Here is a 24,262-nt window from a genome sequence, read left to right on the forward strand (position 1 = left end):
TATGTGTGTGTGTGTGTGTGTGTGTGTGTGTGTGTGTGTGTGTGTGTGTGGACAAATAATGAGTCTAAAATCTAACTTTTAACTTCCAATTAATTAATATAATATATATCATTAAAAAACAAACATGTGGCTCAAAATAAAAAACAAATATGTGGAATTATTTCATTATTGTGTTTTAAACCCCACAATGTAATTAAATCCACATGATTTTAAGTATATTACTTTTATAGTTCTGTATTTCTATTTATTATTGTGTTTATGTTTTAAAGCCTTTTTTGTTTTCTTCTATTACTCGATGCTGAAATGGTTAAATATTTAACACTCATTAACAGACAATTGTGTTAGAAAACGAGGCAGATTCGAGTCATGATGCTTCTGTTGCTGGAACTCCATATTGTTAAGAAATCTTTTAGCGTTTTGTACTTTTTTATCTCTGCTGCTATCCGTACTGTCTAACCGCAAGAGTCTCGCGCGGCACGGAGGCGGGATTTCATTGAGGGACGAAGCTAAAGCTAAAGCTAACGCTAACACACCGAGCGTGAGGCGGAGGCATCTGGGCGCTGGGGCTCCGGTTAGGGCACAACAGGAGACACGCTAGTGGACACACACACACTCACACACACACACACACACTCACTCACACGCACACACACACCGCTTGTGTTTGTAAGTAAACTGCACACAAGGCGGAGTTTGTGTCACCACCGATCGGAAGAATAACACCGATGTAATGATGCTAGGCTAGTTAGCGTGCTAGCTTTGTTTAGGTTTAACAGTGTAAAGTTATCCGGTGGCGACGCGAGTAAAAGTGCGTGTGGAGTTCGAAGCTGCCCCGTTCCTGTGACCATCATCTGGGCTTTCTGAGGCATTTTGTGCGGTGAGCGCGCGGTGAGAAGCTCCGGCCCTGAACACAGCAGTGTGCGGATTAAAGTCCGGCGCTAACACAGGTGTGTGTTTCACTAACACACTGATCTCTAATCACCATGATGTAGCTGCTGTGTGTAAAAACATCACAACCGTCACGTTAAACTACACTTTAATCTGCAGCTCACACAATGCGCCATAATCCCGCATTAGCGTCCGTGCAGGACGAAGGCTAACAAAGTGCTAATTAGCCGCCAGCTGTTAGTCTGTGTGAGTGTTTTAAACATGTCCCTTGTTATAAAGCAGGAAAACTGCTGGGCTGCTTTTTATTAGCATTTCATGTTGATTTTTAAATCTAGGATCAGTGTTAATCCTGCTGCTAGCTTCCTGTTAGCAAAGAGCGAATAATCCTTTCTGTTTCATTTGTTCTGTGATTATTAATCGTGATCATCCGACAGACAGGTGGCTTGTTTATCTGTTGTTGTTGTTGTTGTTGTTGTTGTTGTTGTTGTTAATGTTGTTGTTGTTCACACAATGTTGTAGATTTTGTTGAATTATTTTGCCTGACCAGAATCTCGGGAGAAATTCACACCAGGTGTTTCCCATCAGGCCTGATCTCAAATTTGTGGTTAATCTTCAGAAAAACATAAGAAAAGTGAGATTTAGTCCTTAGTAAGAATCCTTTGGCTTCAGTTTCCTTAAACAGATCATTTGAGTGATAAACCACATGAATTCAGCTCTTTTACATCCTTTCACATTCAGATCATGGTCCAGAACCAAACCCTATTTTTATCTAAAATTATCCGTATTATCGTTATGCAGCGGGAAATTTTTGTCAAATTCAGAATTTAGCACATAAATGATGTGTGAATCTTGAAGGGTTCAAATAAATGGTCTAATGTGTCAGTGAGGATCTCTACAGAACCCTGTGATGTCTCTGGGGTCTAAAGTCAGTGCTTTGTACAGATACACTGAGGGAAGCTGCAGTTTCAGCTGAGAACATTTAATTATTTCAACACGGGAATCAGTCGGTTTGATGTGTAAAAAATCACACTCATGTAGTGTTTATAGCTCACTCAAGTGTTTATAGCTCACCTTCTAAAACAACTTTTTCAGCATTAGCTTTTGGTTAATTCCCCCGTCGGCTCTGCCAAAGTTAACACATGATTCCTGTGGGGTTTGAAGCCAACTGCACTTTGTTGCTCATGCTGCATCACAGGGTAACAGAGGAAAGTTAGACCTGACCACATACACAAGATCACGGATGGCTAGTTTGTTGTTAACATTGTACCTGTACTGAGCTGAGATGCATGTGGCTGTGAGTAAAGTTAACCACATGGTTTCTGAAAGTATCTGGTGCAGTAATCACTTTGTTCCTCTTCTACTACAACTGATCAGGAGCTTCTCATAATCTCACTCGGTTGTGCTTACTGAAGCAGAATTCTGTGCATTGTTCTATTTTTGTTCATAATGAATGAATGAAATCTGACACTAATCTAATTGACAGTAATCTCCCTCTTTTGGGTGAATATTTGGGAGAAAACACACTGATGTTCTGTTGTAGGTGAAACATATTTTGCAAGTCCAAAAAAAATCTGTTTGTCACCAAACTGATAAAGTACAAAAGAAGTGTCCTGAAGATGTGAGAGAACTTAGTTACAGCTTTACCTCAGACTGTTTTACCTTCGACAAAGTGCTTTGTTACAGAAATTCTGATTACACAAGCTATTTGTGAATAAGGTTTTGCTACAGGAACAATAAGCTTAAGCTTTAACACCTTGTGACCAATCACATCCCAGCATCACTATTACTTCTTTTTAACAAGTTGTATATTTCATGTCTCTCTCTCAGCCTCCGTGGTGAAGTTGGGAGCTCTGAGTGAAGAGCCAGACGCTGGACGGCTCATGACTTCAGACCAGGAAGGGAAAGATCTAGCTGAGCCAAAGGAACAGCAGGGGCAGGAAGTGAAGAAGAAAGAGATCCCTCTTTTGGTATAATATTTTCCTTGTGCTTAAACTGGTCTGTTTTTGTTCTGTGTTTCTTGTAAAACGTCCGAGAGAATACGTTGGCACTGATTTCAGCTTTTTAATGCTGAGTTTGAGTGTAGACTAAGTCCGAGTCGAGCCCATTCATCTCGTCTCCCTCTTGCTCTCAGGATTAGGAGCTCATGTTTGAGTGACAGCTCCATGTGAGACTCTTGTACAAATTTAAACGTGCTATTTTAAGCTTGGGGAGGGGGCTGAAAGCACCATGTTGTACCACATGTTCTTTCTCGCTCTCCCCTCTCTCTCGGTCAACCACGTTGGGAGCAGCTGCGTGAGGTTTGTCTGCTGGAAAGATTTTTATTTTAAAGTTAAATATGGGGTGTTGTTTTAGTAAAGAGTTAAACCCTAATCCGGTCAGTGAAAGGACAAGTCTTCTTCAAACGCTTGTAACCGAAAGCTGCTCCGTTCCGGATGTTAAACAGTACTCTTTGGTACCCGAGCTGGATGAAGAGAAGTGTGCAGCGTTTGGCCAGACCGACAGAGCCGTGGATGTTAAAAGTAACTCTTTCTCCACCAACCTCTCAGCTAGTGTCCGTTCTATGGAGAAGAGAAGCAGCAGTGTGCAGGATGGCACGCTGGCGTGGGACAATTTTAAGGACGACTCCTGTAATAAACATCTGGGGGATATCTCAAAAGATTCAGACAGTGAGGCTCAGACAGAGGCGGTGGTGTTGAACTCTGTCAAACGGACAATAGCTGAAAATGCAGTAAAACGAGCCAACTGGTTCTGTGAGGTTCATTTGTCACAGCCTCCAGATTCAAAACGCTTTGAACCCCAATGTGAGAGTATCGCTTCAGACACACGTGTAACACCTGATCATCACATCGGAGCCACGTGTACTTCAGACACACGTGTAACACCTGATCATCACATCAGAGCCACGTGTACTTCAGACACACGTGTAACACCTGATCATCACATCGGAGCCACGTGTACTTCAGACACACGTGTAACACCTGATCATCACATCGGAGCCACGTGTACTTCAGACACACGTGTAACACCTGATCATCACATCAGAGCCACGTGTACTTCAGACACACGTGTAACACCTGATCATCACATCGGAGCCACGTGTACTTCAGACACACGTGTAACACCTGATCATCACATCAGAGCCACGTGTACTTCAGACACACGTGTAACACCTGATCATCACATTGGAGCCACGTGTACTTCAGACACACGTGTAACACCTGATCATCACATCAGAGCCACGTGTACTTCAGACACACGTGTAACACCTGATCATCACATCAGAGCCACGTGTACTTCAGACACACGTGTAACACCTGATCATCACATCGGAGCCACTTGTACTTCAGACACACGTGTAACACCTGATCATCACATCGGAGCCACGTGTACTTCAGACACACGTGTAACACCTGATCATCACATCAGAGCCACGTGTACTTCAGACACACGTGTAACACCTGATCATCACATCAGAGCCACTTGTACTTCAGACACACGTGTAACACCTGATCATCACATCGGAGCCACGTGTACTTCAGACACACGTGTAACACCTGATCATCACATCAGAGCCACGTGTACTTCAGACACACGTGTAACACCTGATCATCACATCGGAGCCACGTGTACTTCAGACAATGTCAGCTCGGTGGTCCTGACTATTCAAACACAGGAGCACGGGCACACAATCAGCAGCACCAGTCTGACTAATGACCACAATACCAACCTCTTCACTGCCAAATATCTGTGTGATGATCTCCTTGATTGTGATGGGAAAACATCTGATTTTCTGACCTCAGAGTGCAGCATGAAAAGGAGAACCCAAAGCTTCTACAGCATTTGTTCGATTGATGCGGATGATCTCAGCTGTGAGCATGAACCCGCTGCCATGACGGATCCTGCAGCATTTGATCATACAGATTTATTAACTAGTACTGAAACAAGGGTCTTTAACAGCACCTCACTACGTAATGCTGCTTTAGGAACTTCAAATCGGCTTGGAGAAAGACAAGAAGTTGCGGAGAAGGTGTCTGAAGATCTCCCAGCAGAAAAGCAGCATGTGCTCCCCAATGCCATTGGGATGTTCTGTGACGTGGGCTTAGATGAACATGTGGCACCAGGAAAATGTGTTTCTGTACCTTCTGAAGACCGCACGATCAAGAAAAGTGAAACGTACAGAGACGGATCACACGTCACAGGTTTAGAGGAGTCTGTTGCTCAAACCATTCTGGTAGAAAAAAGTGACTGGCTCACTGAGTCTGTGGTGGATTATAAAAACGTGGACTCGTGTGAGACACGTGTTAACCCTGGTGCAGAGTTCATTAAAGTGACAGAACTGGGTTATGAAGTTCAATGCTCAGAAACAACAGGGCAAGAATCGGAGAGAGTTTTTTCAGAGTCAAGAAATGTGGATAATAAGAATGGCGATCATTCCGGTAGCTATTTGTACTGTAGTGAGCCCAAGCAAGTAGAACCCAATGCAGAGGTGAGCCACAGTGTGATGACCGGAACATGGCACAAACTTCTCCCACCTTCTGTAAAACCTTATAATGACTTGGTGCAGGACTTTTTAAGCTTTGAAATCTCCAGTGTGTCTCAGATTATTAAGAATGATCCTTCTTCTTTTGTTCCTTTTTCATTAGAAGGTGATCAGAAGAGTCAAAGTTTTAGCACAGAGAGCAGCTCCAAGGATGCTGACACATTCAATTTGTTCTCTAAATCTTGTGCATCTCCTGTTCAAGACAGGAAAGAACCGGGCAAGTCCATCTGTTCTTACCCCAAAAGTGAAGACATGGCCGTGGAAACAGTTCCCAGATCCAAGTTTAACTCGCTTCAGAAATTAAACTCCTTCACATCTGACATATCAGGAGGAAATGATCATCATCCAAAGACGTTTCAGACAGGGTTTGTTGATTACGCTGGCTTTGATGCCCGTCCTCTGCTTACTCCCCATGACGCAGAAAAGAGGGTAATTAACCTTGGCTTGGAGGACGTCACCGGTCACATTATGTCCACCGAGCTGTCAGACGTAGCACCTGAGATTGAGATTACAGATGAACATGTAGAGACGAGTGAGAATTTTGTGCATATAAACTCCAACGCTGATTATGACTTTCCTCCTGAAGCTAGTCAGAGTTTAGTGAAGGATTTCTGTGAGAATCTGGTGAATTTAACACAGACAGGAGAGAAATTCTCACCATTGCCTCTTATTTCATCTGTGAAGGAAGAAGACGGATGTTTCCTGCAACTGAATGAGACCCCGATTAAATCTGAGTGCTTTAATGAACAGACATCAGAAGGACCGAATCAGATTTCATTCAGTTTTGTTCCTGTTAAAACTCCTGAAATGGAATTGCAGAATTCCAAGTCAACTAATTTTAACCTTACCTTAAACGACAGGCAAGAAATTCATTTATTTTTGGAAGGCAGCAGTGAAAACACAGCCATGTTTGTCCATTCATCTCGTCATGCCGGGCTGCACGACCCCATCGAGAGCACCACATTGTCCAAAAACAGTTTGCAGTGTGGGAATGCTCACGTTCCCGCTCACGTTCCCGCTCACGGTCCCGCTCACACTCTCTTAGGGAAGACTGAAATGCAAAGCTCCTCCCATCCACTCAGTCAGGAGCTGGTCCCGACTGATGGAGATGTTCAGGACATGCACGTAATCAGGACTGCAGTGCAGCAGGTAGAGATCGACTACAAAGAACAAACCGCATTACCATTGTTTGATATCGGAGAACCAGCACATGCCTCAAAAGGACCAGACGGCTTTGTGACGAGCAGCCTTCAGGGGTATAAGATTGAGGGGTTGCATGTTTCAGCTACTGGTTGTGATCTCGGAGCTGATGGAGTGTGCCCTGTTCCTAATATCAGTCCTGAAAACAAAGCTATTCCTCTTCCTGTAGAACCTGACCAGGTCGACCTTTACGCCAGCATGCCTTCGTATGAGATTCACTTTTTCGACCCAAACGCACTTGCAGTTCCAGTGCAGAATGAAAACCCACAAAATCGGACCTCCACTAACGAGTCAGAAAGAGAACGAGGCGTACTAAATATGGTTTCTGACCTTCTTGGTAAATCCGAGGTGAATTTAGATTGTATTGAGGATGGAGACTGTAGTCGGTTCCTGTCTGTGTGGGCAGGAGAGCCTGAGCTAGCGTCAGCCTGGCGGTATCGTCTCTCCGAGGACGAGCTGATGGGACGAGACGGACAGGATGAGGGCAAAGCTGATTCAGCTCTCGACTCGTTCACAGAGGCATACCCGTACAGCCTGTTAGTTTCTGATGTGGCATGTGTGTGGGACTGGCAAAATGCTTACGGGCATCTTGTAAGTCTGCATTGATGAGATTTAATAACTACTTTGTTTTGTGGAATTTAGCTGGCTGATTTAAATCTTTATTTTTAGGGATCCAACAAGGTCTCTGATCTAAATCCTAATGCAAAAGCATGGGCCAGTTATACTCCTAACCAGGAAGCATGTGGATCCACCTACTGTCTCCAGCCATGGATCAACTCCAGTGACACAACAAACACTGGCTCACAAGGTACACAAAGCCCTCAGCGATCACACTGAACTCTTACTCACAATGCTGTCAGAATTTTAACGCAGCACTGATGATGAAATTTTGTTCAATATTACATTAAATTCTGTCATTTAGACTTAGATTTTAGCCACGTTAACTTGTTCAGTTTTTCCAAAGTTAATAATAATCAGCTTAAAGAAAACCAGCATTATAATTTAAAGTGATGTGACAGGAAAATGAATGTTTTCTTCTAGCTCAGTGGGTTTATAGAGGGCTTCCACATCATGTGTTTACAAAGAACATATCTGATAATTGACCCAGAGACCCAAATGTTCCACTATAATCACCTCACTTAGGCCAGTAGCTCAGAATCTGGTGTGTGAGGAACCGTGGGCTCTCTGAGGGGTCTCTCTGAGGGGTCTCTCTGAAGGGGCTTTCTGAGGGGTCTCTCTGAAGGGGCTCTCTGAAGGGGCTCTCTGAAGCACAGCACAACCTCTAACCCTGGATCCTGTATATTATTATACTATTAGTACAACCTGTCTTTATCTGAGCCATTTACATTGTTGATCATGTATTATACTGTTTAACTAGTCACTTTAAATGTGTATAAAAACAATGACTTAAATATCATGGAACTTTCAGCCAATGCAAACCCTGTTTGGCTTTAAATAATCATTCCTGACGAGAGAACCCTTTTCTGAGCAGGACGATGGAGTTTCAGATATTATTCTTGTCCCTGGCTGCAAAAAGTCTGAGAACCCCGACTGCTAAACTTAGCTTTTGTGCTTTTATCATAGAATATTAACTGTGTTAATTTACAGCGTTGTTGCCTTTTATTCTGTTTCACTGTGATATTATTCAATAAAAACTTTTTTTAAACTAACTTGTGGTTTATTTATCTGCTGATTTTTTTGTGTGTGTGTTTCAGGACTTGTGCCTAGCAATGATTGTGACAAATGGGATGATGTACCACAAGCACCTGTGTCAGTAGGACTGCCATCAGCAGAGCCACCGAAACCTGTGGACATGGAAACAGCAGACAATCAGTTACCCCCTGGCTTACAGCAAGATCCCAACAAAAAGGGTACAGTCATTAAACACAAGTGTTAAACAGGTGTTTTGAATGGCAGCGCGCGTATGGCAGCGCGTATGGCAGCGCGCGTATGGCAGCGTGTGTACATGAAATGTTTTGTTTGAGTAGGTGGTGATGGCTTAGATTCTTCCAAGCAACTAGAAGACCTCCGAGAGCAGCTGAAGGCTACGCTGGAGTTTTGTCTTTCTAGGTAATCATCTCTGAGTCACTAAACACACTGCGTTTAAGGCCAGAGCTTGTGCCCTTTTTTACAATTGTTATGAATCTATCCGAACCTATCCACAGGGATGCAAGCCAGTGATTTCTGTGCCCAGTTCCAAGCCCAGATAAATAGAGAGGGTTGCGTCAGGAAGGGCGTCCGGCATAAAATGTGCCAAATTTAAACATGCCAGGTTTCAGTGAATTCCACACCAGATCAGTTGAGGCGCGGGTTAACAACGGCCACCGCCGGCACTGTGGACCTACAGGGTGTGGGGGGAAACTGGGCTACTGTTGGTGGAGAAGGGTTTGTAGACAGAGAGAGAAGAGGAAAGGCAGGAGTACAGGTCTGACTATAGGGACTGTTAATGTTTATACAATTACAGGGGAAGGTAGAGAGCTGGTGGGCCTGATGGAGAGAAGGAAGGTAGATCTACTGTGTGTGCAGGAGACCTGGTGGAAGGGGAGCAAAGTACGTAGTATGGGGGGAGGGATACAAACTGTTTTATTATGGTGTGGATAGGAAGAGAAATGGGATAGGAGTGATTAAAAAGGATGAGGTGAGCATCAGGAGTGTGGAAAGGCTTTTGGTCCAGATGACACACCTGTGGAGGTGTGGAAGTGTCTAGGAGCGACAGCAGTGGGGTTTTATCTAGATTGTTTAACAGGATATTAGAGAATGAGAAGATGCCCACGGAATGACCAGCAAGAGCACGACTCAGGGGATTTTTGCGCTGAGAAAGTCGACGTATAAGTACAGTGATGATCAGAAGGAGCTGAACTTCGTGGATTTATAGAAGGTGAATAACAGGGTGACGAGAGGAGCTATGGTGTAGATCAGGATATGTGTGAGAGGAGTATGACAGCAGTGAGATGTGCTGTAGGTCAGACAGAGGAGGTGGAGGTGGGGATACATCAAGGATCGGCTTCGAGTCCCTTCTTGTTTTCTGTGGGGATGGACAGTTTGACAGATGACGTCAGACAAAAATCTCCATGGACAATGATGTTCGTGGATGACATTGTGATCTGTAGTGAGAATAGAGAGCAGGTGGAGGAACACCTAGAAAGGTGGAGGTCTGTGCTGGAAAGAAGAGGAATGAAAGTCAGTTGTAGTAAGACAGAATAAATGTGTATGAAGGAGAGGGAGGGAAGTAGAACAGTGAGGTTACAGGGGCTGTGATCAAGAAGGTGCAGGGGTTTAAGGACTTAGGGGTCAAGGACAAAGAGGAGATATATGGGTGTGTTAAATGAGGACATGAGGGGTGTGAGAGTCGAGGATGATGAGGATAGAGTTAGATGGAGACAGAGATGGAGACTCATTAATCTACACTCAGTACCTCCTAATGACAATGTGAAGACAACTGGGTTGTGTGGTTTCTATAATATCATGGCACAGTGGGCATGGGTGTTGGGGCTCTAACATGATGAGTCTCTGTAAAAAAGACCTGAAGTTGTGGCTCAATTTATTGTGGCTGTTTCCAACCCTGTAGGGAGAATCTTGCCAACGACATGTACCTCATCTCTCAGATGGACAGCGATCAGTACGTCCCCATTGTGACTGTAGCTAATCTCGATCAGATCAAGAAGCTCAGCACGGATATCGATCTTATTGCTGATGTTTTAAAGAGTAAGTCATCATTTGCCAGTAATTAATAAATCTTTTTCTATAGCATTGTCTAACATTTCTCTGACATTTGACTTGAGATTTATATTTTCTTAATATTTTGCAGCACTTCCTCTTGTGCAAGTGGATAAATGTGGTGAGAAAGTGCGACCCAATCAGAATCGCTGCATCGTTATCCTAAGGGAGGTTCCTGAAGCCACGCCTATTGAGGTAAACATTATCATCTGATAACTCTGTGGAAGGTAATGCTGACGGTTTCCTTTCTGAATTATATTTGTACAGAAATTTTAGTTTATAGATTTTTGTATACAGTGAACCCTTTAGATATGATATTAGTCCTAAAAGTAATCAAAGATAACACAATCAAACAAAGGAGCCAAAAATAGTATACTTCATTTGATTATTGAGAGAAATGATGCAGCATTACAGATGTGTGACTGTCAGAAGTTTGTGAACCTTTTCAGTATCTGTTGTGACTCCTTCCTCCCTCAGTACAGAAGAGCTTCAGCACTGGGGTTTTACTGGGTGTCCTCACATGATCTGACTGCTTCAGGTCCTTCTACAACATCTCTGTTTGTTTAGTCAGAACATTGACTTCTCTAAACATGATCTTTGTTCCTCTTTAATCAGTCTTTGGTACACAGACTTGGTGCTTGTGCTCGATGTCTTGATGTATGAACCATTTTCTCTTGAGGTTCAGTTCATGGTCAGATGTTCTGATATTTTCATTTAGAGATCACTGGAATAATCTGAATTCATTGTTCCATCAACGATGGTATCAGTACAGGCCCAAAGCATGATGCTACCACCACCATGTTTCACAGACAGTTTAAGGTTCTTATGATGGAATTCAGTATTTTCCTTTCTCTAAAAATAACACTTCTCATTTTAAAACAAAAAGTTTTATTTTGGTTTCATTCCTACGCAGATTTTTTTCTCAAATAGTCCTCTGTCTTGTCCACATGATCTTTAGTAAACTTCATGGACATCAGTGTTCTTTTGTGTTGACTTTCTCCTTGTGACTCCGCACACCGAGGATGTTCAGTGTTCACCTGATGGCAGACTCACAAACATAGAAGTTCCTTTGTGTTCTTTACATGTTACATGTCTTGCTTTTGATCTTTGTTGCTTGACCACATCTGGGAATGTACCAATGGTCTTAAATGTCCTCCATTTGTACAGAATCTATATGACTATGAGTGGAGAGAGAGAGAGGAGTCCTCAGACATCTCCATTGTTTTTGCAGTGACCCCCTTCTACAAACACACGTCATGAACATCAGATTTTTATATATCTCTGTTCTTTAAATAAAACAGGACCCTCGTGGTGACCTGATTGTTGTCCCATTGACTGAAATCAGTTGGACTCGAATTTGACCTTGAAAGTAAATAGTAAACCTAGAGGTTCACATACTTTTGCCTCTCACAGATATTTAATACTGGGACATTTTCCTGAATAAAAAATGAACAATATGTCTGTGTTCACTTTGTCTGCTTTTGGGACTGAAGAGCTGATGTTTTGGGTCACATTTATGCAGAAATGTAGGAATTTCTAAAGTGTTCACAAACTGTCAAGCGATACTATATATATGTTTTTGGTTGGCATCATTAGACCCTCATTAGATTAGACTCAACTTTATTGTCTAATGGAATCTAATCTACTGAGGTCTTTAGTGATAGCAGCCAAATATATATATACACATACGTACACAATGTAGTACTTGGTAATAATTGTATATAAAGACGCTTTTGTTCCCTTTTATGTACCACATGTTCTGTACTTCAGTGTTTTTGTATAATGAATATTTTGCTTTTTAAGGAAGTGGAGTCACTGTTTAAGAGTGATAAATTACCCAGATTTGTCCATTGTGAATTCGCCTATAACGATAACTGGTTCATCACATTTGAGTCGGAAGCAGATGCACAGCTGGTAAACCTGCATGAGATTTATTTCATACGTTTTGCTTTGTTCTCGTGTGATTGTATAATGATCTTTGCTCTGTTGTCCTTTTAGGCTTATCAGTATCTTCGAGAGGAAGTCAAGACTTTTCAAGGAAAGCCTATAAAAGTAAACCTCACAATGTGCCATTTTCTATTCTATTATTAATCATTTTATTTCCTTTTAAAATGAGATGACCACTTTAAATTGATTCTAGGCGAGGATCAAAGCCAAAGCCATCGCAGTCAACACTTTTGTGCCAAAAAATGGGTACAGGCCTGTGGATATGTCCCCAAACATGCAGCAGCGCTACACCTCCTACTACGTCCCTCCTGCGTTTGGGGCACAGCAGCAGTTTCCCCCTTTCTACAGACTGGTCACTCACCAGGGCTGGTCTACAACACAGGGCTACTTGGAGCCCAGTTTGGTCAGTATTAAACCCATACACATGTGGGTGTTGCTCTGTTTAGGCACACTTCAGGTTGCTGTTGGAACGGCACACGTCGAACATGTAAACTGATCTTCAGTCATTTTTCTTCCTCAGAAATGGTTACGTCACAGAAACATAGTTTATTTGCTGTAGGAGGAATAAACAAATAATGAATAGAATGATGAACTTCCTTGTGGCAAATGTAACTTATCGTATTTTACCATCTTGAAGTTATTCTACACTTGTACAGTGAAGTGCTAGAGCTGCAAAACTAATAGTACAACATTCATCCCAAATGTGTGTTACTTAGTGCTGTAAACCTTCTTTTGTCCTTTAGGTTACTCCATTCACTAATCCTGCATTTATCAACGGCTTTGCTGGATCTCCCACTTTTAAATCAGCCACTGCACCTTTAACTACCAGAGTTTACCAGCCAAGGAACCGGTAACGTGCTTTTATTTTAGACTTAGTGTGTGAGCTGCTCTTCCTCCTCCTCCTCCTCCTCCTCACTGACATGCCTGTGTACACGTGTACGTGTCAACTCTTGTAGGAACCAGAATAAGAGCCACTCGCGACCCTCTGCACCAGTCACAGAACGAGGGACTGCTTTGTTGGAGAACCCCAGTTCCTTCACCAACTCCACAGAGCGTGTTCCCAACGGGACCCGAGCACCACACACACATCAGCCGGGCAGCCAGCCGAGATTATCCGGTGCTCAGAGTTACTCTCGCAGGGAGCAGATTGGGAGCGGACGCATGGAGATGAATGGAGCAGATTATTCACCTGTCATGGGGAGAGGAAGGTAATACATTACATCTGTGATGGGATCATTTCCTGTGTGTCTGAACGCTTACAGATTCTAACCATAGTTTATGAATTCCAAGTGACTGCATTCCAGTCTGATCGTCATTGTTTTGTTTGTTTAAGGAGAAATGGCTACGGCTACAAGAAAAGGAGGGACGATAAGTTTTCAGTAAGTCATCCAGTTTATAACAATCTTAACTGTTGTTTAGCTTTAAGTGCAGCTGAATAGCTTTACGATGTTCTTGTAGAAAGCACCCACTCAGTCACCCCCTCCAGCCCAGGAACGTGCCCCGTCTCCAAGTTTCGAGCTGGGACTGTCGAGCTTCCCTCCCCTGCCTGGAGCTGCTAGAAATCTCAAACCTGAAGTGAAGCCTGAGAACAACCTGGAGAGCCGACTGTCTGACATTGTGACTGGTGTGGCTAAAGACAAGGTGCAGTCACTTCTTTCTCTTCTCTTTACACTGATACAGAGGTGAAGTTTGGCTCGGACGTAAAAGTCTAAAGTATAGCTACAAAGAAAAGCTTGAATGAAGCCAGTGCTAAAGGTTTAAAGGATAAAGGCTAAGAGCATCAAGGACAACTGTTCAAACATTATTTGCTCCGTGTGTAAACTAGGTCTGTTGGAGTGTGTGTCATGGTGAGTGTTGGTCCATGAAAAGGTTTCAGAACAGAAAGAAAATGGAAATAAAAAACTCTTTTTTTAATGTCCTGCTCATCAGATGTGTGACTGATCTGATATTTTGGTTTGTTGGCTGATTGTAGTGTGGATTTGTGTCGCAGTTGACCTGCACACATGGATCTGAGACCTGCTGGGTTTCTGTTCTGTTTGCACATCACGATGCTTCCTTTGTGATCTATAGACTTGAAGCAACACTTTGAAATCGATTCTGTAACTGACAGGAAGGCAGAATAAAGATTTAACTGCACTATCTTGGAGCTCTTTTCTCCTGCTGTTGTAAAAGTCTTGCAGCAGCATTTTAAGTGCATTTAAAAATAGACTTTTTAGGAATTCCACTTTTGATGGCAGAAAAGCAAAAAGCCATTAATTCAGTTTTTTATATAATAAAATGTTCTATCAGATAATTAGAACACCGTAGAACACTCGGACTTCTTTTTTCCCCTTTTATATAATTGAAGGTATTTTTGATTCATCCAGCTGTTCATCTGCTCCGTCCCCTCACACACCGAGTGATATGTGATGGTTTAGTTCTGTGTCTTTGTGCATCAGCTGAATAATTCTACTCATGCAGTTCTGTGGGGTTTTGGAGCTTATAATTTGTATGATTTTGAAATTGAATAAAATGGGTCAAGAATTTATCACGGAAGGATTCCACATGTCATTGTGATGGAATCGGCTCTGAAATTGCTGATGAATAATAATCTCAACCTTATTTTTTAAATACTGTCAGGTCTGTTTAAGGGCTTACGGTTTGTAAAAGCTCTGAATGCAGTCAGGATCGGAGTGTGTTGGCCCAGCGAGTTCCAGTAAAGCCCAAAGCTGACATTTTTCTTCCTAGTCAATATTCACTCATATGTTATTTAGTAAGGGCAATATCAGTGTTATGGTGGGGACTGAAGCTAAAATCTACATTCAGAAGATTTAGTTATTAGGTCATTTCCAGTGAAGGCTGCTATATTACATTTTTTTGGTAAAATACCCCAAACTAGCTATTAATAATTTGTTGTAGATCTGTAGCTGTACAGGTGAACCATGATTTTTGAGATTAGTGCGGAATTAAGGCTGCAGGAGGACGGTGCGATATTCCTCCAGACTTTTGTGCTAAATTGTGCTTAAAAGTTTTTAAGTAGCTTAAATCGGAGAACACGGAGATACTGACACTCAATCTAATGCTGAACATTTATTGCGTTTTCTGTTAAGTTGTTCAGGGGCCACAAGTTGTGGGGGTGTTATGAGGATACACCGGGATGCCCCGACCCTCAGGGACCCTCAGTGGGAGTCGCTTCTTTAGAAAAAGAGATGAAATGTGCTCAATGAAATACGTAATTCTTTAGTTTTGTGTTCTTAATAATAATAAAATAGACCTTTTTAAATAGTACTCAAAAATCCAGATAATCGGTAATATTTGCAAAATAAAACATAATTAAATTATTTATAAATGCATAAGTAATACCCCAAGAACACGAACACAATACAGAGGTATTTAAAAGTAAGAGAAACTTACATTAGGCTGTGGCCCTGAATTCTAAAGCAGCTTCTCCTTTTGCCTTTCAGGTCTGACACATTTATAAAACTGATTTCTGTGGAATCTGTCGCTCAGAGAGAAAAGATGAAGATCGAGAAACTTCATTTAGTCAGGTTTCAGTTAAAGAACTAAAATATAGCTAGTGTACATAAATCATTAAATAATCATGATATGTTGGGAAGAGATATGACGTTAGGATGGTGTCGTTCTTCTAGTGGAACTGGAAGCCCCTGTGGCAGACCGAGATTTACATGGAGGAGTATTTTAAAGATTAGGTTGTTATGCAGATTGAATACATCCTTCTATTATTTAATGAAAACCGGAGCAGGTGGAAATTAGAAACACACTGAATCTTCAGCGTTGAGTAGCTTATACTGAAACAAACCTGACACACATCAGTACTGTAGGTGCTAGGAATATTTTTTTGCTTCAGTGATCAGATTTGTCATAGCTGTCTGTTCTTTATGTTGAAGGGGGAAAGAAAAATCCAGGTAACTGAGACCGAAGACAGACAGACAGAGGGCAGACAGACAGAGGGCGGGCAGACAGACAGACAGAGGGCGGGCAGACAGACAGACAGAGGGCAGACAGACAGACAGACAGAGGGCAGACAGACAGACAGACAGAGGGCAGACAGACAGACAGACAGAGGGCAGACAGACAGACAGACAGAGGGCAGACAGACAGACAGACAGAGGGCAGACAGACAGACAGACAGAGGGCAGACAGACAGGGGGCAGACAGACAGAGGGCAGACAGACAGGGGGCAGACAGACAGAGGACAGACAGACAGACAGAGGGCAGACAGACAGAGGGCAGACAGACAGAGGGCAGACAGACAGAGGGCAGACAGACAGAGGGCAGACAGACAGAGGGCAGACAGACAGAGGGCAGACAGACAGACAGACAGACAGACAGACAGACAGACAGACAGACAGACAGACAGACAGAGGGCAGACAGACAGACAGACAGAGGGCAGACAGACAGACAGACAGAGGGCAGACAGACAGACAGACAGAGGGCAGACAGACAGACAGACAGAGGGCAGACAGACAGACAGACAGAGGGCAGACAGACAGACAGACAGAGGGCAGACAGACAGAGGGCAGACAGACAGAGGGCAGACAGACAGAGGGCAGACAGACAGAGGGCAGACAGACAGAGGGCAGACAGACAGAGGGCAGACAGACAGAGGGCAGACAGACAGAGGGCAGACAGACAGAGGGCAGACAGAGGGCAGACAGAGGGCAGACAGACAGACAGACAGAGGGCAGACAGACAGACAGACAGAGGGCAGGCAGACAGACAGAGGGCAGACAGACAGACAGACAGAGGGCAGACAGACAGACAGACAGAGGGCAGACAGACAGACAGACAGACAGAGGGCAGACAGACAGACAGACAGACAGAGGGCAGACAGACAGACAGACAGAGGGCAGACAGACAGACAGACAGACAGAGGGCAGACAGACAGACAGACAGACAGAGGGCAGACAGACAGACAGACAGACAGAGGGCAGACAGACAGACAGAGGGCAGACAGACAGACAGACAGACAGAGGGCAGACAGACAGACAGACAGACAGAGGGCAGACAGACAGACAGACAGACAGAGGACAGCCAGACGCACGCACGCACGCAGCCAGACAGCCAGACGCACGCACGCACGCAGCCAGACAGCCAGACGCACGCACGCACGCAGCCAGACAGCCAGACGCACGCACGCACGCAGCCAGACAGCCAGACGCACGCACGCACGCACGCAGCCAGACGCACGCACGCAGCCAGACAGCCAGACGCACGCACGCACGCAGCCAGACAGCCAGACGCACGCACGCACGCAGCCAGACAGCCAGACGCACGCACGCACGCAGCCAGACAGCCAGACGCACGCACGCACGCAGCCAGACAGCCAGACGCACGCACGCACGCAGCCAGACAGCCAGACGCACGCACGCACGCAGCCAGACAGCCAGACGCACGCACGCACGCAGCCAGACAGCCAGACGCACGCACGCAGCCAGACAGCCAGACGCACGCACGCACGCAGCCAGACAGCCAGACGCACGCAGCCAGACAGCCAGACGCACGCACGCAGCCAGACAGCCAGACGCACGCACGCACGCAGCCAGACAGCCAGACGCACGCACGCACGCAGCCAGACAGCCAGACGCACGCACGCACGCAGCCAGACAGCCAGACGCACGCACGCACGCAGCCAGACAGCCAGACGCACGCACGCACGCAGCCAGACAGCCAGACGCACGCACGCACGCAGCCAGACGCACGCACGCAGCCAGACAGCCAGACGCACGCACGCACGCACGCAGCCAGACAGCCAGACGCACGCACGCACGCAGCCAGACAGCCAGACGCACGCACGCACGCACGCACGCAGCCAGACAGCCGCACGCACGCACGCACGCAGCCAGACAGCCAGACGCACGCACGCACGCACGCAGCCAGACGCACGCACGCAGCCAGACAGCCAGACGCACGCACGCACGCACGCAGCCAGACAGCCAGACGCACGCACGCACGCACGCACGCAGCCAGACAGCCAGACGCACGCACGCACGCAGCCAGACGCACGCACGCACGCACGCAGCCAGACGCACGCACGCACGCACGCACGCAGCCAGACAGCCAGACGCACGCACGCACGCACGCAGCCAGACAGCCAGACGCACGCACGCACGCACGCAGCCAGACAGCCAGACGCACGCACGCACGCACGCACGCAGCCAGACAGCCAGACGCACGCACGCACGCACGCAGCCAGACAGCCAGACGCACGCACGCACGCACGCAGCCAGACGCACGCACGCACGCACGCAGCCAGACAGCCAGACGCACGCACGCACGCACGCAGCCAGACGCACGCACGCACGCACGCAGCCAGACAGCCGCACGCACGCACGCAGCCAGACAGCCAGACGCACGCACGCACGCACGCAGCCAGACAGCCAGACGCACGCACGCAGCCAGACAGCCAGACGCACGCACGCACGCACGCAGCCAGACAGCCAGACGCACGCACGCACGCACGCAGCCAGACAGCCAGACGCACGCACGCACGCACGCAGCCAGACAGCCAGACGCACGCACGCAGCCAGACAGCCAGACGCACGCACGCAGCCAGACAGCCAGACGCACGCACGCAGCCAGACAGCCAGACGCACGCACGCAGCCAGACGCACGCACGCACGCAGCCAGACAGCCAGACGCACGCACGCACGCAGCCAGACAGCCAGACGCACGCACGCACGCAGCCAGACAGCCAGACGCACGCACGCACGCAGCCAGACAGCCAGACGCACGCACGCACGCACGCAGCCAGACAGCCGCACGCACGCACGCACGCAGCCAGACAGCCAGACGCACGCACGCACGCACGCAGCCAGACGCACGCACGCAGCCAGACAGCCAGACGCACGCACGCACGCACGCAGCCAGACAGACAGACAGAGGGCAGACAGACAGACAGAGGGCAGACAGACAGACAGACAGACAGAGGACAGCCAGACGCACGCACGCACGCAGCCAGACAGCCAGACGCACGCACGCACGCAGCCAGACAGCCAGACGCACGCACGCACGCACGCAGCCAGACAGCCAGACGCACGCACGCACGCACGCAGCCAGACGCACGCACGCAGCCAGACAGCCAGACGCACGCACGCACGCAGCCAGACAGCCAGACGCACGCACGCACGCAGCCAGACAGTCAGACGCACGCACGCACGCAGCCAGACAGCCAGACGCACGCACGCACGCAGACAGACAGACAGACAGACGCACGCACGCAGCAGACAGCCAGACGCACGCACGCAGCCAGACAGCCAGACGCACGCACGCACGCAGCCAGACAGCCAGACGCACGCAGCCAGACAGCCAGACGCACGCACGCACGCAGCCAGACAAGCCAGACGCACGCACGCACGCAGCCAGGACAGCCAGACGCACGCACGCACGCAGCCAGACAGCCAGACGCACGCACGCACGCAGCCAGACAGACACACGCACGCACGCACGCAGCCAGACAGCCAGTCGCACGCACGCACGCAGCCAGACGCACGCACGAGCCAGACGCACGCACGCAGCCCAGACAGCCAGACGCACGCACGCACGCAGCCAGACAGCCAGACGCACGCACGCACGCAGCCAGACAGCCGCACGCACGCACGCACGCAGCCAGACAGCCGCACGCACGCACGCACGCAGCCAGACAGCCAGACGCACGCACGCACGCAGCCAGACGCACGCACGCACCCAGACAGCCAGACGCACGCACGCACGCACGCAGCCAGACAGCCAGACGCACGCACGCACGCACGCAGCCAGACAGCCAGACGCACGCACGCACGCAGCCAGACAGCCAGACGCACGCACGCACGCAGCCAGACGCACGCACGCACGCACGCACGCAGCCAGACAGCCAGACGCACGCACGCACGCACGCAGCCAGACAGCCAGACGCACGCACGCACGCACGCACCCAGACAGACACACACACGCACGCAGCCAGCCAGACGCACGCACGCACGCACGCACGCAGCAGACAGCCAGACGCACGCACGCAGCACGCAGCGCACGCACGCACGCACAGACGCACGCACGCACGCACGCAGCACGCACGCACGCACGCACAGACGCACGCACGCACGCACGCAGCCAGACAGCCAGACGCACGCACGCACGCACGCAGCCAGACAGCCAGACGCACGCACGCACGCACGCAGCCAGACAGCCAGACGCACGCACGCACGCACGCAGCCAGACGCACGCACGCACGCACGCAGCCAGACGCACGCACGCACGCACGCAGCCAGACAGCCAGACGCACGCACGCACGCACGCAGCCAGACAGCCAGACGCACGCACGCACGCACGCAGCCAGACAGCCAGACGCACGCACGCACGCAGCCAGACAGCCAGACGCACGCACGCAGCCAGACGCACGCACGCACGCAGCCAGACAGCCAGACGCACGCACGCACGCACGCAGCCAGACAGCCAGACGCACGCACCCAGACAGCCAGACGCACGCACGCACGCAGCCAGACAGCCAGACGCACGCACGCACGCAGCCAGACAGCCAGACGCACGCACGCACGCAGCCAGACAGCCAGACGCACGCACGCACGCAGCCAGACAGCCAGACGCACGCACGCACGCAGCCAGACAGCCAGACGCACGCACGCACGCAGCCAGACGCACGCACGCACGCACGCAGCCAGACAGCCAGACGCACGCACGCACGCAGCCAGACGCACGCACGCACGCACGCAGCCAGACAGCCAGACGCACGCACGCACGCAGCCAGACGCACGCACGCACGCAGCCAGACAGCCAGACGCACGCACGCACGCAGACAGCCAGACGCACGCACGCAGCCAGACAGACAGACGCACGCACGCAGCCAGACAGACAGACGCACGCACGCAGACAGACGCACGCACGCACGCAGACAGACAGACAGACGCACGCACGCACGCAGACAGACAGACAGACAGACGCACGCACGCACGCAGACAGACAGACGCACGCACGCAGACAGACAGACAGACGCACGCACGCAGACAGACAGACAGACGCACGCACGCATACAGACAGACGCAGACAGACAGACGCAGACAGACAGACAGACGCAGACAGACAGACAGACGCAGACAGACAGACAGACACGCAGACAGACAGACACGCAGACAGACAGACACGCACGCAGGCAGACAGACGCACGCAGGCAGACAGACACGCACGCAGGCAGACAGACGCACGCAGGCAGACAGACGCACGCAGGCAGACAGACACAGACAGACAGACAGACAGACACAGACAGACAGACAGACACAGACAGACAGACACAGACAGACAGACAGACACAGACAGACAGACACAGACAGACAGACACACACAGACACACAGCATTCCTCTAGGACGTGGTGCCATATAAAATAATACGAAGCTAATTACATAAGATAAGTTGTCTTATAAAGTATACGGTGTGTAAACAGTACAAGACAGATGACACAATACATACAGGACAGATACAGTTTGTTGCTGCTGTCAGTGCTACAGTCATTTCACAGAGGTTCTTCTGTCTCAGCCTGTAAATAAGGAAGCAGTGAGCAGCAGTGTGACTTCAGGAACCCACAGAGAACCGACACAGACTGTTCCCAGTCCTGTTCCTCAGCCTGCAGTGGAACAGCAGAACCCATTGTCTCCCACCTCCAAACTGAGGTACAGCATGATGACCATTAGTTTGTAATCGTGTACAATTCTGATAGATTGTGTTTATTAACTGTTCTTCGGTCATAAGACTTTATTTCATGTTAAATCATCAACTGTGATTTATAAACCAGTTATAACAGTGTTGTGTGTGTTATTTGTATAACTCACTTAATAATGTATAATGGAGCTGTTCTAGCATCAGTTTGTTCTCATTGTTAATGCTCTGGTTTTATTACTTAAAACCTCAAAGCATTATTTCATGTTTTATCACAAAATTGATTTAATACAGACTTTTCTCTGCTTTACGTGTGATTTTTAGCTCCTTGAAGGTACCTGAAGTAAAGCTTAAGGAAATGATCTCAGCTACAGAGAGGCCTACAGTAACTGACCCTAAAAGTCAAGTCCAGGTTACTCCAACTACAGTAAGTGTGACGTCTCAGCACAATTCTGTTAAAATTGTTCACCAGATCTTTGATATTTATTGTGAAAATGATTATTGTGTCTCATTATAGCTTTTTGTCCTTTAGACCTTCACTGTGACATGAAGGCAGTTTAAAGACTTTGTTTGCAATTTATACAGCAGTGATGTTGGCTTGGTTTCTGTCTATAGCAGAGTTGTTTAAATCTGGACATTCGCACTCTGTCTTTTATATAAAAAGGGGGAAAAACTAATCACGTTTCATGATTTTAGTCCATAATGTACAGCCTTAATTCCAAATTAATTCTTGTTTGTTTGTTTGTTTATTTATTTATTTGTTTGTTTTTGTTTTTACAGTAGTTTACTAGTCATATAAATGAATGAATAAATAGATGGATGGATGGATGGATGGATAATCCATTATTTATTTTGTGGCATGAAGTTCCTTGTGATGTAACATACATGTGATCTCTCAGGAGCACAGGAAGCCGAGTTATGCTGAAATCTGTCAGAGGATACGGGAGGCACCGACCCGGGAGGCACCGACCCGGGAGGCACCGACCCGGGAGGCACTAGTTGAGTCCAAGCCAACCGCCACTGCACCTCCTTCCACAGAAGAACCCGCCTCACTCGACTCTGCAGAACCGAAATGCAGGGAATCTCGTCCCGTGTCGGCAAAACCTGCTCCCCACCGAGTCCGAGAGGCTTGGAAGTGTCAACAGGGTGCCGGAGACGTAGCACCTCAGTCCTGAGAGCCTGGTCTCGCCTCGGCTCGGCCCGACTCGGCCCGACACGGCTGCACATGCACATAATGAACACTGAAATCAGGGCCTGCACATGACGGCACTCATGGAAGCATGAGGGTTCTCAGTTCTCTCTACTTTTACCCTGTTTTCATTTACCACGTGTTTGAGTTTCATTTATGAGATGTGAAGGTTTTTGGCATCGTTGTTGGACAGTGGAATACTTCAACTTACAGAGATGAAGCTTTTTTTTTTCCTTCCATATTTTTGCCCAGATGTTGAGGATTTTGTTTGTTAAAGACTAAAGTAGTGCTGGTGAAGAGTACAGACTGAAAGTAGTACTGATCTGAATATTCAGACTTTTTGTTTTCTTTCATACATCAGAATGTATATAATTTTGTAACCCCAGTGTACTGGCACTAACACACTGGTCTGGTTCTGTTTCTCTTTTCTACACTGGGCTGAACATTCGTAGCTGTGATGCTGGTGTGATTCACTCTGATTTGTGTTTAGTTTTTATTACTTGAGTTGCCACTGGAGTAGAGTTCTGATCTCTCATTATTTTTTTTTAAAACTGGCACAAACATGAAAATTTTTCCCCTCTTTTTTTAATCATTTGTACTGATGTGGTAAAGTAGCTGACGTAACTGTTACCTTGTCCTGTGTGCATGCTATATTTCTTTTTTTAACACTTTTAATATTTTCTCCCATTTCTGTATTGCTTTAGAAGTTTCTGAGGCTGTGTGTAAGAGATGATCCTACTGATGCATCATCACATCTTAAAACATAACAGTCAAAAAAGGTTTCTGGATCTGACCTGACTCACACCACACGTTTTCTGATCTGTCTGTGTGTGTGTGTGTGTGTGTGTGTGTGTGCACACGATGGTTGGTGGGTGGGTGGTTGTGCATGTGTGCGTGCGATGTTTGGTGTGTGTGTGTGTGTGTGCGATGGTTGCTGGGTGTGTGTGCGCGCGATGGTTGGTGGGTGTGTGTATGTGTGTGCGCGATGGTTGCTGGGTGTGCGCGATGGTTGCTGGGTGTGTGTGATGGTTGCTGGGTGTGTGTGTGCGCGATGGTTGGTGGGTGTGTGTGTGTGTGTGCATGTGTGTGCACGATGGTTGGTGGGTGAGTGTGTGTGCGCGATGGTTGGTGGGTGTG

General features: G+C 47.7%; 1 protein-coding gene across 2 annotated transcripts; it reads left to right on the top strand.

Moving 5' to 3' along the window:
• Positions 1-454: 454 nt before the first annotated feature.
• Positions 455-24,093, top strand: larp4b (La ribonucleoprotein 4B). Of its 2 annotated transcripts, XM_027173785.2 has the most exons (17): positions 455-947; positions 2,716-2,855; positions 7,298-7,436; positions 8,344-8,499; positions 8,617-8,698; positions 10,197-10,333; positions 10,437-10,540; positions 12,149-12,259; positions 12,344-12,397; positions 12,486-12,695; positions 13,036-13,142; positions 13,249-13,500; positions 13,626-13,671; positions 13,751-13,933; positions 21,817-21,950; positions 22,261-22,363; positions 22,836-24,089. In XM_027173785.2, exons 2-17 carry the CDS (start codon positions 2,769-2,771, stop codon positions 23,109-23,111), a joined length of 2,181 nt encoding a protein of 726 aa, XP_027029586.2. In that variant the 5' UTR covers positions 455-947; positions 2,716-2,768; the 3' UTR covers positions 23,112-24,089. The 2 variants fall into 2 exon arrangements, with proteins under 2 accessions (XP_027029586.2, XP_047664322.1); XM_047808366.1 differs by lacking the exons at positions 455-947; positions 2,716-2,855 and adding an exon at positions 5,532-7,219 and having other exon boundaries at positions 22,836-24,093.
• Positions 24,094-24,262: the final 169 nt, after the last annotated feature.

Source organism: Tachysurus fulvidraco, chromosome 25 (assembly GCF_022655615.1).
Source record: "Tachysurus fulvidraco isolate hzauxx_2018 chromosome 25, HZAU_PFXX_2.0, whole genome shotgun sequence".
NCBI classification, from domain to species: Eukaryota; Metazoa; Chordata; class Actinopteri; order Siluriformes; family Bagridae; genus Tachysurus; species Tachysurus fulvidraco.